General features: G+C 40.8%; 3 protein-coding genes across 3 annotated transcripts; 1 reads left to right on the plus strand and 2 right to left on the minus strand.

The window, feature by feature from the left end:
* Positions 1–20: 20 nt before the first annotated feature.
* Positions 21–455, plus strand: LOC101310443 (hydroquinone glucosyltransferase-like). The gene has a single exon (XM_004306062.1). The coding sequence runs from the start codon at positions 21–23 to the stop codon at positions 453–455; it is 435 nt and encodes a 144-aa protein (XP_004306110.1).
* Positions 456–7,263: 6,808 nt separating this feature from the next.
* On the minus strand, positions 7,264–8,262 carry LOC101310731 (putative nuclease HARBI1-like). Its single transcript, XM_004306063.1, has one exon. It carries the CDS (start codon positions 8,260–8,262, stop codon positions 7,264–7,266), a length of 999 nt encoding a protein of 332 aa, XP_004306111.1.
* Positions 8,263–10,876: 2,614 nt separating this feature from the next.
* On the minus strand, positions 10,877–12,979 carry LOC101311023 (probable mitochondrial saccharopine dehydrogenase-like oxidoreductase At5g39410-like; the record flags this gene model as incomplete). Its single annotated transcript, XM_004306064.1, has 2 exons — positions 10,877–11,726; positions 12,341–12,979. Coding segments are annotated over 2 exons (1,332 nt in total), but the record flags the coding sequence as incomplete, so codon positions are not given.
* Positions 12,980–12,981: the final 2 nt, after the last annotated feature.

Raw genomic sequence — 12,981 nt, forward strand, 5'->3', positions numbered from 1 at the left:
TACAAGAGGTGAGGGATATGATGGGAGAGTCATTTATGGAGAGAACAAAGAACAAGGGCATTGTATTGAAAGCTTGGGTAAGCCAGCAGGACATTCTAGAACATCCAGCCATTGGAGGGTTTGTGAATCACTGCGGTTGGAACTCGGTTATGGAAGCGGCCCGGGAAGGGATTCCGGTGCTGGCGTGGCCGCAACATGGGGATCAAAGAGTGAACGCTGAGATTGTGGAGAAGGCAGGGTTAGGGATATGGGAGAGGAAATGGGGATGGGGACTTGAAGGGTTGGCGAGTGCTGAAGAGATAAGAAATAAGATTGTGGAGCTGATGGAACATGAGAAGGTGAGGAGTTGTTCTAAAAAGGTTGGGGAAGAGGCTAGGAAAGCTAGTGGGGTTGATGGAAAATCTGAGAAGGTGGTCATGGAAATCATGCAGTCTTTGATGCAGAAGAGAAACTAGCAGGACCTTGCAATTTGAGAATATCAGTCAACAATATGTTCGCTAAATTTTTTTCCTATAGCTAGATCATGAAAATGCATAACCACGACATTAACAATGTCATGTCATGATCGGGAATGCAATTAACTTTAAGAATTGAAATTTGTTTAGGCATGTGGTTTCAAATTAACATATGTTTAGTTCTTCTAGTTTCATTTTAATTTAAATGGTCCAAAGTCATGATTTTTTTTTCCTAAATTGTCATTCCGTCAATTTCTCTGTTAAAATACTGACGTGACTATTAAAGACATTGCAATTTTTAACAGTAATGTTATTAATCTAACTGAAAAAGTTGACGGAATGATTATTTAAAAAGAAAATCATGACTTTAAGGACCATTCAAATTAAAATGAAACACAATGACTATACAATATTTAACCCTAACTTTAATCTCTTTGGAGCGGGTTTTCTAGAGGCGATTCTGTGTAATTTTTGTTTAGTAGCAAAAAACAAAAATGTCATGTCATGATCTCTAATCGTATTAAGATACTAGGGATCCAGTCCACTCATTGTACAAGAGAAGCGATAGAGAGTCTGATTCAGTTAGGTTGGAGTTATGACTAGTTGTGCATGGTAGATTGGTAGTCCTGATCTAAAGGGAGTTGGCTCGGGAGTAAGTTGTGCTGACCAATTATTTAGGTCTAGGAGTATCCCTTGAGTCGAGGAGTCTTGGTTTAGTCGTTGCTTTCTTTCTGCAAAGTTAGTTGTTGTTTTGCTATTTAAGCAAGTTGATGAGTCAATAAACAAGTACTTTGATTCCAGAAATTCTTCTTCAATTTGCAGCAGCAAGTATCATATGGCAACATAATCAAACTTTGTGCAGCCTTCAATACCAAGGTTCAATGATCATTATAATCAATGGAGCATGTTATGGAAAACTTCCTGCGGTTTATGGAATATTGGTGTGTTGTTGAAACAGATAGTTCTCAGTGTTGAGATTTTTTAACTTCATTTCCTCCAAGGTCTTCTGCTGCTGGTTCACTGACCCCAATTTCAACAACACACCAATATTCTTTGGACGGCATCGACGTTCTCCATTAACATGGTCCAGTGATCGTAATGACCATCAAACCTTGGGACCGAAGGTACATACGGCATCAAACCTTTAGCCGCCACAGAGGAACGGCGACGCCTTCAGCCGCCACGGCCCCTCTTCATAACTTTGTGCAGCCTTCAATACCAAGGTTCGATGGTCATTATAACCAATGGAGCATGCTATGGAAAACTTCCTGCGGTTTAATTAATATTGGTGTGTTGTTTTCCATGAGAATGGTCCAATGGTCGTAATGACCATCAAACCTTGGGATTGAAGGCACATAAGGCATAAGCGACGCCTTAAGCCGCTACAGAGGAACAGCGACGCCTTCAGCGGCCACAGCCCCTCTGCGAAGCCACGTACACTTCTCGGGAAGCTAAGAAGGTTCACCGGCGGCCCATAGTCTCCAAGACACGTATAGCAAGCAATGGACTGAGATTTTTTTCCTTTCAAATTTACATCTGAAACTGCTAATACTGTTCATCTCCATATGATGTACATCATGTAATAAAAGAAAAGAGGAAGAAGAAAGAAGAGGGCAGTGACTATATGCTGATCTTGCTCTTTTCTTTGGCCAATAGATAGATAACAAGGGCATACCATCATCAATTATACTGGAAATCCACTCAGTAGCAAACGATGTCCATGTTCAACTCTTTTTCATAACAATTTTATGCAACCTAGCTAGATAGCAAGCAAAATATATATGGCGGAGTCCATGAAAGCATGAAAATTGAAATGCAGTTTTATATTCCTCTGAAGTCTGAACATCAATCATGGACTTCCAATAGCTCATCATGGAAAAAGGCTCAGCAAATAACTGTGTCCATATAGAAACTCATCTAGCTGTAGTAGTAAGAAACTAAGAACAGCAAAACAAAACAAAAAAAAGTTTGATAGTGACACAGCAAAAGAGTCAACTGGCACTTCTAAATACTAAACTAGTAGTACAAGGATCAAGCCGCGGTTTTTTGCAACGTCGTCTGTTAATGGAGTACGACAGTTTCATTCATTAAATATTTATCCCTTTTAAATGTCTAGTACATCCCTACTAAATGTTCTTTAGGTATCACCTACGGACCTTATGTAGCTCCAATATTTGAGGAAGAACATAAGAATGTCTTCTAGTAGGAAGGACAGTTGGAAGGACAATATATATAAGGGTTCATTGTGGACAGCAAGAATAATTAAGATTTTTTCCTCCCAAAGTGGTTCTTGATGCAATATACTTGTAAGCAGCAAATTCTTATGGTTACACTTTAATTTGTAAGCAGGTGCAGGGTCGCCTTCAACTTTGAATTGAAGCACAGGGAAAGTACCTGCAGTCCATACTTGAGAAAGCTTGTAAGGCTCTGAATGACCAGGCTGCAAGTGCTGAACTCTCTGAACTTGCTGTTAAGGTTTCCAGCGACTGTCAAGGAATGGCTCCACTTGATACCATAAAAAGGCCATCCTTGTTTGAAATTGCTGCAGCAGTAGAGAACAAAAGTGTCCCGAATTTACTGGCTCGCATGGGCAACTGCTCTGTTGATAGCTGCTTGACATCAACTGGAAGCCCTGGTTCTTCAATGGGTATGAGTTCACTGGCTGTGAAGAAAAGGCAAAGGCTCTTTTTTGGAAATGGAGAATCGTTGCCCTTATACGGCAACATGAGGCAAGAAGTAGAATGGATGATGAACAACTTTTACCTGGTCAGATTGAAACGATTGAACACTTCTGCAACTGAAATCTCAGTTTTCCCTGAATCAGAGAATATAGGTAATCATGAACAGAAATGAGCAAACGTAGTAAGGCAAATATATTGAGAAGGGATAATTTTAAGGAATAGTGATGCTAAGTGTATTTAGCAGTGTTTACACAAACATAAGCTTGCATAAATCATAGACAGGAACATGGTAGCTTCAATTTTAATTCGAAAAGATGTATTTTATATTATATTAGAAAAAAATGACTCATACATAATGCATACATTTTGATCAGTTTTCAGAATTTCAGCTTCTAGTTTCAGTTTTGCAAGTGTTAGAATATTGTACTAATGCATTTGATCAGCTTCAATCACATTCGGGCAATGCATAACGCATACATTTATGATAGCACATTTACAACATAGTGAACTTAGATGAAAATGACCACATCTCTTAAACTATTAGGAACCCATATGATTCAGAAGCAGGTACTAATGAACAATGAAAACAAAATATGAAAGAGATACGTCATTGAAGCTACTTAGATGAAGTATTGGAAGTGCAAAACCTTGATAGATTATGGTGCATGCTTAGGAACACAATAAGAAGAAACATCCATTGATAAGAATTAACTTATAGAATACTGCTAACTAAGTTCATGGAACATTTAGAATTTGAAATGTCACTGTATTCAACCAATCAAAACAACTATTTAACATGTCCCAGCTCTAGCAGATCAGCCTATCTCTGCAACGGCAAATCAGAATCTCTTTTACAGAAGAAAAGTTTTTACCATTAATACAGCACCCGTAGCACTAACCTGGACATCGTATTCGCTTTCCCGGCTCCTTTTTTTTTCAATATTCAGACCTCCTCTTCTTCCTCTAAGCTGAACAACATGCGACCGAGTCTGTTGTGCACAACCCGAAATTGTATAACAACCACCAGTCACAAAATTTCAGAACTTTTAGAATTCACTAACTTCCAGAAATTTTTGAATTCATTAACTTTTCGCATCTGAACTCATGATGCCAAGTTGTGATTTTCATTTCTCAAACATTGAAATAAAGTCTCACCAGTTGGCATGATCAAAGCACTACCGGAAACTAATCTTAGACTAAGAACAAAACTGAGCATTTAAGCACTATTTTGAAGTTGGATTGCCACCAGTAACAAACATAAGAATTTGAAATGACTCGTAACTAAATTTCTACATATCCCTGTGATCATAATAATGATAACCTCAGCCCCACCCTAATTCAAAATCTGATTATATATGTGAAATTTTTTTTAGTTACACCACTATTGGATATCTGCAATGGTGGAACATAATAGCTGAACAATAAATCTCCAAATTCTTTCATACCACACAACAAACGTCATTATACCTATCGTCTATAGAGGTTCGTATCAGTTGCAATAATTATCTTTCATTCCTGAGTACCATAGATAGAGAGCAAAGAACCCAAAAAAAAAAAGTATACCTGTAAAGTTGAGGAGTCATTTGTTTGTCTACCCCGAAAAACAGTTTAAAAATCAAATAACCTTAACCAAGCAAGAAAACCACACATTAATGAAAACAAAGAACCTGAGGAGAAGTAACTCACTATCAGTTGCAGTTTTTCACAACATGGAAGCTATCAGGGAAGTCGGGAAGATATACGTGCACGTTAAGAGGAAGATATTTTTGCAGTTGGTTTGTCTTTGTGATAGTGCAAATCAACTGAACAACTGCTGTTTTGAAATTTTTAAAAATGTTTCCCTGAATAGTTCTTACAGAACCGCTTAGCCAAACAAATGAAGGTAACAACAAAATAATATTTGAAGAAGAATGATACAAATGAACACATGCATGAGATTGCGTAGCTGAAGCTCACCTTCACATCGAGGTTAATATTTAAAAGTACGTTGTTCAGACACAACAATGAGGTAAAAATATCGGATATCATGCTGTAAAAGTATGAGAATCTGCATACCAAAACAAAAAAAAAGGCAAAATGATTAGAATTTTTTTATAAAAAGAACAGAACAGAAGCCACAAAGCCTCCTTTTTGATAACTGCACATTTGATCAGAACACATTCAAATATAACGAACAGAGTATAAGTAAGCCAAGGTTTACCACATAAGGAAAGCCACAGAAGCTCTCTTTCGATAACACAATACATAACAACACACTAATGTACATCAAATACATTGCAGCATGAGAATTTCCTGAAAATAAAAAAGGAAGCATGAGAATTTCCTGAAAATTACTTATGGACAGACACTAATATTGAAATGGTCTAATATTGAAATGGCCAGATAACATTGAGGAATTTATAACAAATGGTCAGCAATATTGCAACCAAAACTGAACAGAGGAAAAACCATATACCCTGACCAAGCAATTAATGTTGGCAAAATTAACAAATGAATCAGTACAGCTATAGGTTTTTCATGAATTCCTGTAAACAAATTTCGCATTCAAAGTACAAAGGGAATTCTTAAACAATCACAACAATCACATATTTTGGATGAACCAAAGATGTGACTCATTAGGTGGGAAGCCAAATTCAATCCGGACCAATTACCCCAAACCCTAATTCTCTACCTCCACCGAGATTCTAGACTAAGAATTATACACTGAGACCTGTCATCTAGCAACATTTTGCTAGATGAAAACATGATTCCCAATATCTTAGATTTTGGTTTGGTCAGACAATTCATGAGCAATACAGCAACTAACAACAAAAATATGAGTAAGGTTTATTTGATGAAACATAACATTCATCCCTACATTTCACTTGTGTCAAAAAGGTTTCTTGATCTAATAATAACAATATCCATAATGTAGGGAAGACTTTTCACCTCAGTATACAAATAAAGGTGTGCTTTCAGAGAAATCAGATGCATATAACTTTGGTGACTGATGCTAGAGATTCTCATGATGATGCCTTAACTATGACTTCTCACTACAGATCCCTTAACCTCATACTGGCAATGAATCAAATTTGAATTTACTTTTTTGATATTCTAACAGTATGCAATGAGATTAATTCATGGTAATCATTGCAAATTTTGATTCATTGTTCATACAGGCAATGAATCAAATTTCTGTTCTAGTTCATACTAATATTGAATGCCACTAATCACATCTTGGTTGGACCAAAAAAACAGACAGCAATAACCAACAAACATATCATGCAGTACACAAAGTAGAAACCCATGAGCAGAAATTTGATTCAACTCTAGCAATTGCAACTCCAACTGATTATATTGCTAATATCAAAACACAAATACAGTCGTAGTATTTGACAAACACAAACACAAACCCAAAACCACCTGCCTTTGACGAACCCCAAATCAATCGCTTGAGAAAGAAAGAAGCGGCGAAGATCGAGAGAAAAGAAGCGGCGAAGAGTGAGGACGTAAGTCGCGGTATGCAGAGAGGTAAGAGAGAGGAAGAAAGAAGAGGTAGGCATCGATCCAGTCCAACGGTTAATAAATATATAAGAACTAATGGCAAAACTGCGAATAAACGGGAAAGCAGGAAAAACATGTAAGTTTATAGGGGTAATGGCAAAACTGCGAATAAACGCGAAAACGGGACGAACATGTAAGTTCCGGGGGGTCCATATGAACAGTGATGGGGCTGTACGCGTTTTAGTAGAGTAAATGAGAGCACACAAATCTGACAGTGACTGACCCAACAGCGTCGTCTGTTAGAGCAAGTTCATCCGTTGGGTTAGAATGAACACAGTGACTTGGGTCACTTAAGTGACCTGGGTCACTCTGGGTTACTGTGACTGGGCAGCAGTTTCCACCCGTCTGAAATGTGAGATTGCTGCCACGTGGCAGTGACTGTTTATTGAATTTAAAAAAACGTTTTTAAGTGCGAATAATGGTTCAATCATAAATAAATAGTGATAAATAAACAATATGAATTATTAAATTTTTTTTATTCTATGACATTTAATTGACAGGCCAAGCCTAGGAAATTAGAAAAAGATACAATTATTTGAAATTTCCTAATGAAAAACACACAAACATAATAAAAAACAGACAATCTAGACATTCACGTTGCCTTGAAATTGCCACAAATGCTCTATGAGATCTGCTTGAAGGTCGGAGTGCTCGTACGGACATCTAATTGCATTGTATCGCTCTATGAACCCTTCAAAGGTATGACTATCTCTACCAACTTCATCAAAGTCTTCACCGGTTGGTCCATCCCAAACTTCGGCTATTCTAGGCCTCATATTGTTTTCCTCTTCTTCATCGGACTCCAAATCATCATCACTAACAGCAGGGCGTTCATCCTCCACTATCATGTTGTGTAAAATAATACAAGCCAACATGATGTATCGAAGATCTTCTTTATCCCAACCGCGAGCTGCTCCTCTAATAATACCAAAGCGTGATTGCAAAATACCAAAACACCTTTCCACATCCTTCCTATATCCTTCTTGGGCCTTGGAAAATGTAATATCTTTAGGACGGGTGGGATGTGGAATAGTTTTGACGAAAGTTGCCCACCTAAGATATATACCGTCGGCAAGATAGTAGCCTAACTTGTGGACTCTGTTATTCACTTGGAACTCGATCTTAGGCGCTCGACCGGCAGTAAGCTCGTCAAACAACGAGGATTTTGCTAGGACATTAAGGTCGTTGCATGACCCGGGCATTCCAAAGAAGGCGTGCCATATCCAAGTGTCGTATGATGCGACCGCTTCAAGAATGATAGTGGGGATGTGTTTTCTACCACTATATTCACCAGCCCAACCGGATGGACAATTCTTCCATTGCCAATGCATGCAGTCGATGCTCCCAATCATCCCGGGAAAGCCTCGCCTTTCACCTTTAGCGAGAAGTCTTTTTAGATCGGCTGGATTAGGAGCTCTAAGGTAATTTGCTGAGTAAAGAGCAACAATTCCTCTTGTAAATCGTTGGAGGCACTCGATAGAGGTAGATTTTGCCATCCGGCAATACTCCGCACATTGATCTGCGGATGCGCCGTAGGCAAGCATCCGTTTGCTGGGGAAGTAAACCGACCTTCTTGGCAGCATCGATTTTTTGAAGAAAATATCGATCGTAGTTGCAAAGGTCACCACATATGCGGTTGAAGACACCGTGGCTCATCCTATAGCGAACTCGGAATTCCTCATCATTAAAAATAGGACGTTCGACAAAGTAATCTTCAAGCATACCTTTGCCTCTGTCCTTCCTTTCTCGAGGTTGGTTTGGACGACGACCTGGATGAGATCCACGACCTCGAGGTTGATTTTTAGCTTCAAGGTGAGCAATGGCTGCGATAACAATGTTGTTAGTTGCTAGATCATCTTCGTCGTCTTCTTCTTGAGATTTTCGGATCATTTCCCACAAATTATTCATTGTGAAGAGAAGGAATGAGAAGAAAGGGAATGAGAAATATAGTGTGGAAATGAAAAACTAGTTTTTTGTGTGAGATATGTAAAATTGACTATGTATATATAAGAGATTTTGTATGTTACCGTTAGAAATAATTACAAATTTTTTTTAAATAATATTTTTTGTTGTTGGAATTATTCTCAACCTACCGTTTTTTTTGGATTTATTCAAAACGGTCGGAATTTTTAAATTTAGGGTTGCAACGGTCGGTTTCCAGTCGTCGCTCACTATGCGACGCGTGGCGTGGCCCCCGTCTCCATGTCGCGCCCGCAGTGCGTGGTCCCTGTCTCCTTGTCGGTTGAGTCACGCACGCAGCTCGTCGCTGCGGTTGGTTCGTGCGTGAAACGTTCCTTCCTGGCGCGTCGGGTTGTGCAGGCGTCATTGCTGACGCAAGCCACGAGCCTGGGCCTGGGCTGAGGTGGCTGCAACTCGCCTGGGTCACTCTTCTCCTCTCACTAGGTTAGTTTTCTCCCCACCAAATTAACCCGGGCTAGAAAATGAGTGATCTCATTTTATGGGTGGAAGCAAATAATTTTGGGCTGGGTTAGTTTGCTTATGTGGATCCAACCTGGGTTGGATTTTTTTCCCACCGGTGGACTTGCTCTTAGTTCAGACTTCCTTGGCATTCAAGAAAAGTTTGTTTCTAGCTGCCCTCTCCTTCCAACCCTTTTCCTATTTGGTATCCAACGCAACTCAGCCGGTCATAGATTCCGGCTTCTGCCGTGTCCCATACGTATGCCTTGTCAATATATTCTGAAACTAATCAGGGTTTCTCACCAAACCAAACTCAGTATATTTCCCTTCTAAAATGTCAGATTCCGGTGATCAAAGTTCTGTTCATCTCGCTCTCCTTCCGAGCGCTGGCATGGGTCACCTCACACCCTTCCTTCGACTCGCTGCTTTACTCACAGCACACAATGTTCGGGTCACTTTCATCACTCCCATTCCTACAGTCTCACTTGCAGAATCGCAGAGTTTGTCTCACTTGTCCACCACCTTCCCTCAGATCACTCAAAAGCATCTGCACCTCCTTCCACTAGATGAGCCGTCTGGCAATTCAGAAGACCCCTTTTACTACCATTTTGAGTTGACCCGCCGCTCTTCTCACCTGCTCCCTCCCCTTTTATCTTCACTCTCTCCACCTCTTTCCGCTATGATCACAGATATGAGCTTCTCCTCCACAGTTATTCCCATAACCGATTCTCTTGGACTTCCAAACTACATTTTCTTCACATCATCTGCCAAAATGTTGACACTTTATGTGTCCTTCCACACCATGATCGGCCCAAATGGTGAGATCAAAGATGGTCTCCAAGTTTCAGGTTTAGAGCCGATACCAAAAGCATGGATTCCTCCACCACTTCTCAAGGGCAGTGATAATCTTCTGAAGAGCTTTTTCATAGAGAATGGTAAGAAAATGATGGAGTCAACTGGAATTCTGATAAACACATATGAGAGTATAGAGCACGAGACACTAGCTGCACTAAACGAGGGTAGGGTATTAAAAGGGCTACCATCAGCAATTGCAATTGGCCCACTTCCACTGTGCAACTCTGAGAGAGACCAACAACTAGCTTGGCTAGATGATCAACCAACTGGATCAGTGTTCTATGTCAGCTTTGGGAGTAGGACTGCAATGTCAAGGGAGCAAATCAGAGAATTGGGTGAGGGCTTGGTGAGGAGTGGGTGTAGGTTTCTGTGGGTTGTGAAAGATAAGAAAGTTGACATGGAAGACGACGAGATACTGGCTGAGGTTCTAGGACAGGGGTTACTGGAAAGGGTGAAGGAAAAAGGAGTGGCAGTGAAGAATTGGCTGAACCAAGAGGAGGTATTGAGGCATCCTGCAATTGGTGGGTTTTTAAGTCATTGTGGTTGGAATTCCTTTAGTGAGGCTCTGTGGAATGGAGTGCCAATATTAGCATGGCCGCAACATGGGGACCAGAAAATCAATGCCAACTTGGTGGAGAGAATTGGGTTGGGAGTGTGGGTTAAAAGTTGGGGTTGGGGTGAGGAGGAGATGGTGGTAAAAGCAAAGGACATTGCAGCGAGGGTTAATGAGATTATGAGAAATGACTCACTGAGATTGAAAGCATTCCACATTAAAGAAGAGGCTAGAGTGGCAGTAGGAGATCGTGGTAGTTCTACAAAAAAACTCACTGCTCTCATTAAGACATGGAAGGAATTTCGAGTTTGTTAAACCTTCCTTTTCTAAACCTATCATCAGTTACAGATGACTTGAAGTACTAAGACAGAGTAGAACAACTATGCAATCAAATAAAGATCAAACTGTAATCTCATCAACTGGAACCGAACTGTAATAAGCAAGCAAAATAAATACTCTTTTATTACAAGTTACTGTTTCATGGGTACTTCCAACTACAGATATATTTTTTCAGAAAGTATGTACCTGTTAATGAGAAATAGCATTCTTCGATATAACATCAAAAGTAACTCCATTTTCTTGAAGCCTTTCTTGAAGATCAGTTGGTCCAAATACAATCCCAGCTGGGAAAACTCCTCCCTTTGGAAGGTCGTCACGTTGGCTCAAAACAATAAGAGCACATTGAAGTAGAATTATCGGGGTCGTTAGGTATCCAATTTCAGGTCCCATAACTCTTGTTACTATTTCCATATCAGGTTTTGTGTTTCCCTGAGAAACAAGACTCCTGTCGCTGAAACCATGTCCAACAAACCACATCTTAAAAGAAGCACTTCTCACCTCCTCATCTGAGGGACCCTCCTTTCTGAACCATCCAACACTGAAGAATGAGGGAAACTTTAAAAGCAGCCACCTCCCAAAGGAAAATTGACCCAAGAGCCCAAGAAAGAGTCCAACAATCATGATCCGAATAATGCCCAACAGAGACTTGGTGCCCATCTTCACCCCAAAATGAGCTGGCTTCACTGTTGACCAGAAGGCTTCTCTTTTCTTAATATGTTCATCAGTCTCATTCCTCCCTGGAAGACCACCAGGATTTTCAGTCAGAGCACCAAGTGTTCTTCGTACAACAATAGCATCTGCTGAAGGTAGCTTCACAGCCCAAAGACCAATCTTTTTCTGGTGTTCAATAATTGGTCCTTTAGAAGGAGGAGGACCAGGAATCTGCAAACAAAAAAGTAAATCATGATCAATCAATTGAACTCCCTGGCCATTAAGATACATATCAATCTTTGTTCTCAACCCCCAAAAGCTACATTTTTTAGTGTCTATGCCGCAAACATTTGAAGGGGTAACTGCAAGGTATAATTCTACAAACTATGAATCCCCTATATCATGCAGCAATAGAACTACAAAATGCATGAGCAAGCCATTCTACATGTGTCTTGGCTACCAATATTCTACTGTTAGTTTCTGATAAAACTTGTAAACTTAGTGTACAAAGACGTGCAGGGTATCATATAGCAATGGAAGTACAGTACTAAACTACCAATAACCACACCACTGATTACGTCAGTAACGAATTTGAACAAGGATACAACAAAGAAACACAAGCCTCAATTGTCATTCTTTACTAACTAACCATATCAGCATCTAAAGTTCTAAGCTGCGACTGGTATAACACAAATAGAGCTAGTATAACATTTCATTTCTGCTTTCCCCTACATCACTATCCAAAAAAACAGAACACAGCAGCAAAGTTTTCAACTTCAAACAACAAAACCAATCAAGCAATCAACAAATCCAAAAAAGTATGGTAATCTAATCAAACTCATTACTTGCGGCCTCGGTTTTTTTGGCCTGGACCGCCGGAGCTCCATCAACTTATCCGCATTGGCCACACCCAACACCGCCGACTCAAACGTCCCAAAGTTCCCCGCAATCCTCTTATCACTCTCCAAGCTCAAATAAGCCTCCACCCTATTCGGTACCGCCGCCCCCTCCCACTGCCTCGAGTTAAACATCACTCCAAGCTCCGCCGGAACAGAGTCAAACCCGCATGCCGAAATGACCAAACTACCCTTCTCCGCCGCCTTATCAAAGTAACTCGCCTCCATCCTCTCCATGAACTCCGGCTCTCCGCATATGTCGAGATAGTCGCAGCCGCTTTCCACGCATGCAGCGACGACGGGCTCGCCGTAGAGGCGGAAGGGTCCCACGCAGTTGAGGACGAGGTGGGTTTGGGAGCAGAGGCGGCGGAGGGACTGAGGGTCGGAGGTGTCGGCGGTGAGGATGGGAACGGAGGGCGGTGGAGGGTTTGGGGCGGCGGCCCATGTGAGGGTTTGAGAGAGCTTGGTGGGGTTGCGGCCGGCTAAGGCGAGAGAGGTGAGAGGTGAGGAGGGAGTGTTGAGGAACTTGAGGGCTTCTTTGACGACGTACTTGCCGGTGAAGCCGGAGGCGCCGAGGATGATGAGGTCGT

The sequence above is a fragment of the Fragaria vesca genome, linkage group LG6 (genome assembly GCF_000184155.1).
Source record: "Fragaria vesca subsp. vesca linkage group LG6, FraVesHawaii_1.0, whole genome shotgun sequence".
In the NCBI taxonomy this organism is placed as follows: Eukaryota; Viridiplantae; Streptophyta; class Magnoliopsida; order Rosales; family Rosaceae; genus Fragaria; species Fragaria vesca.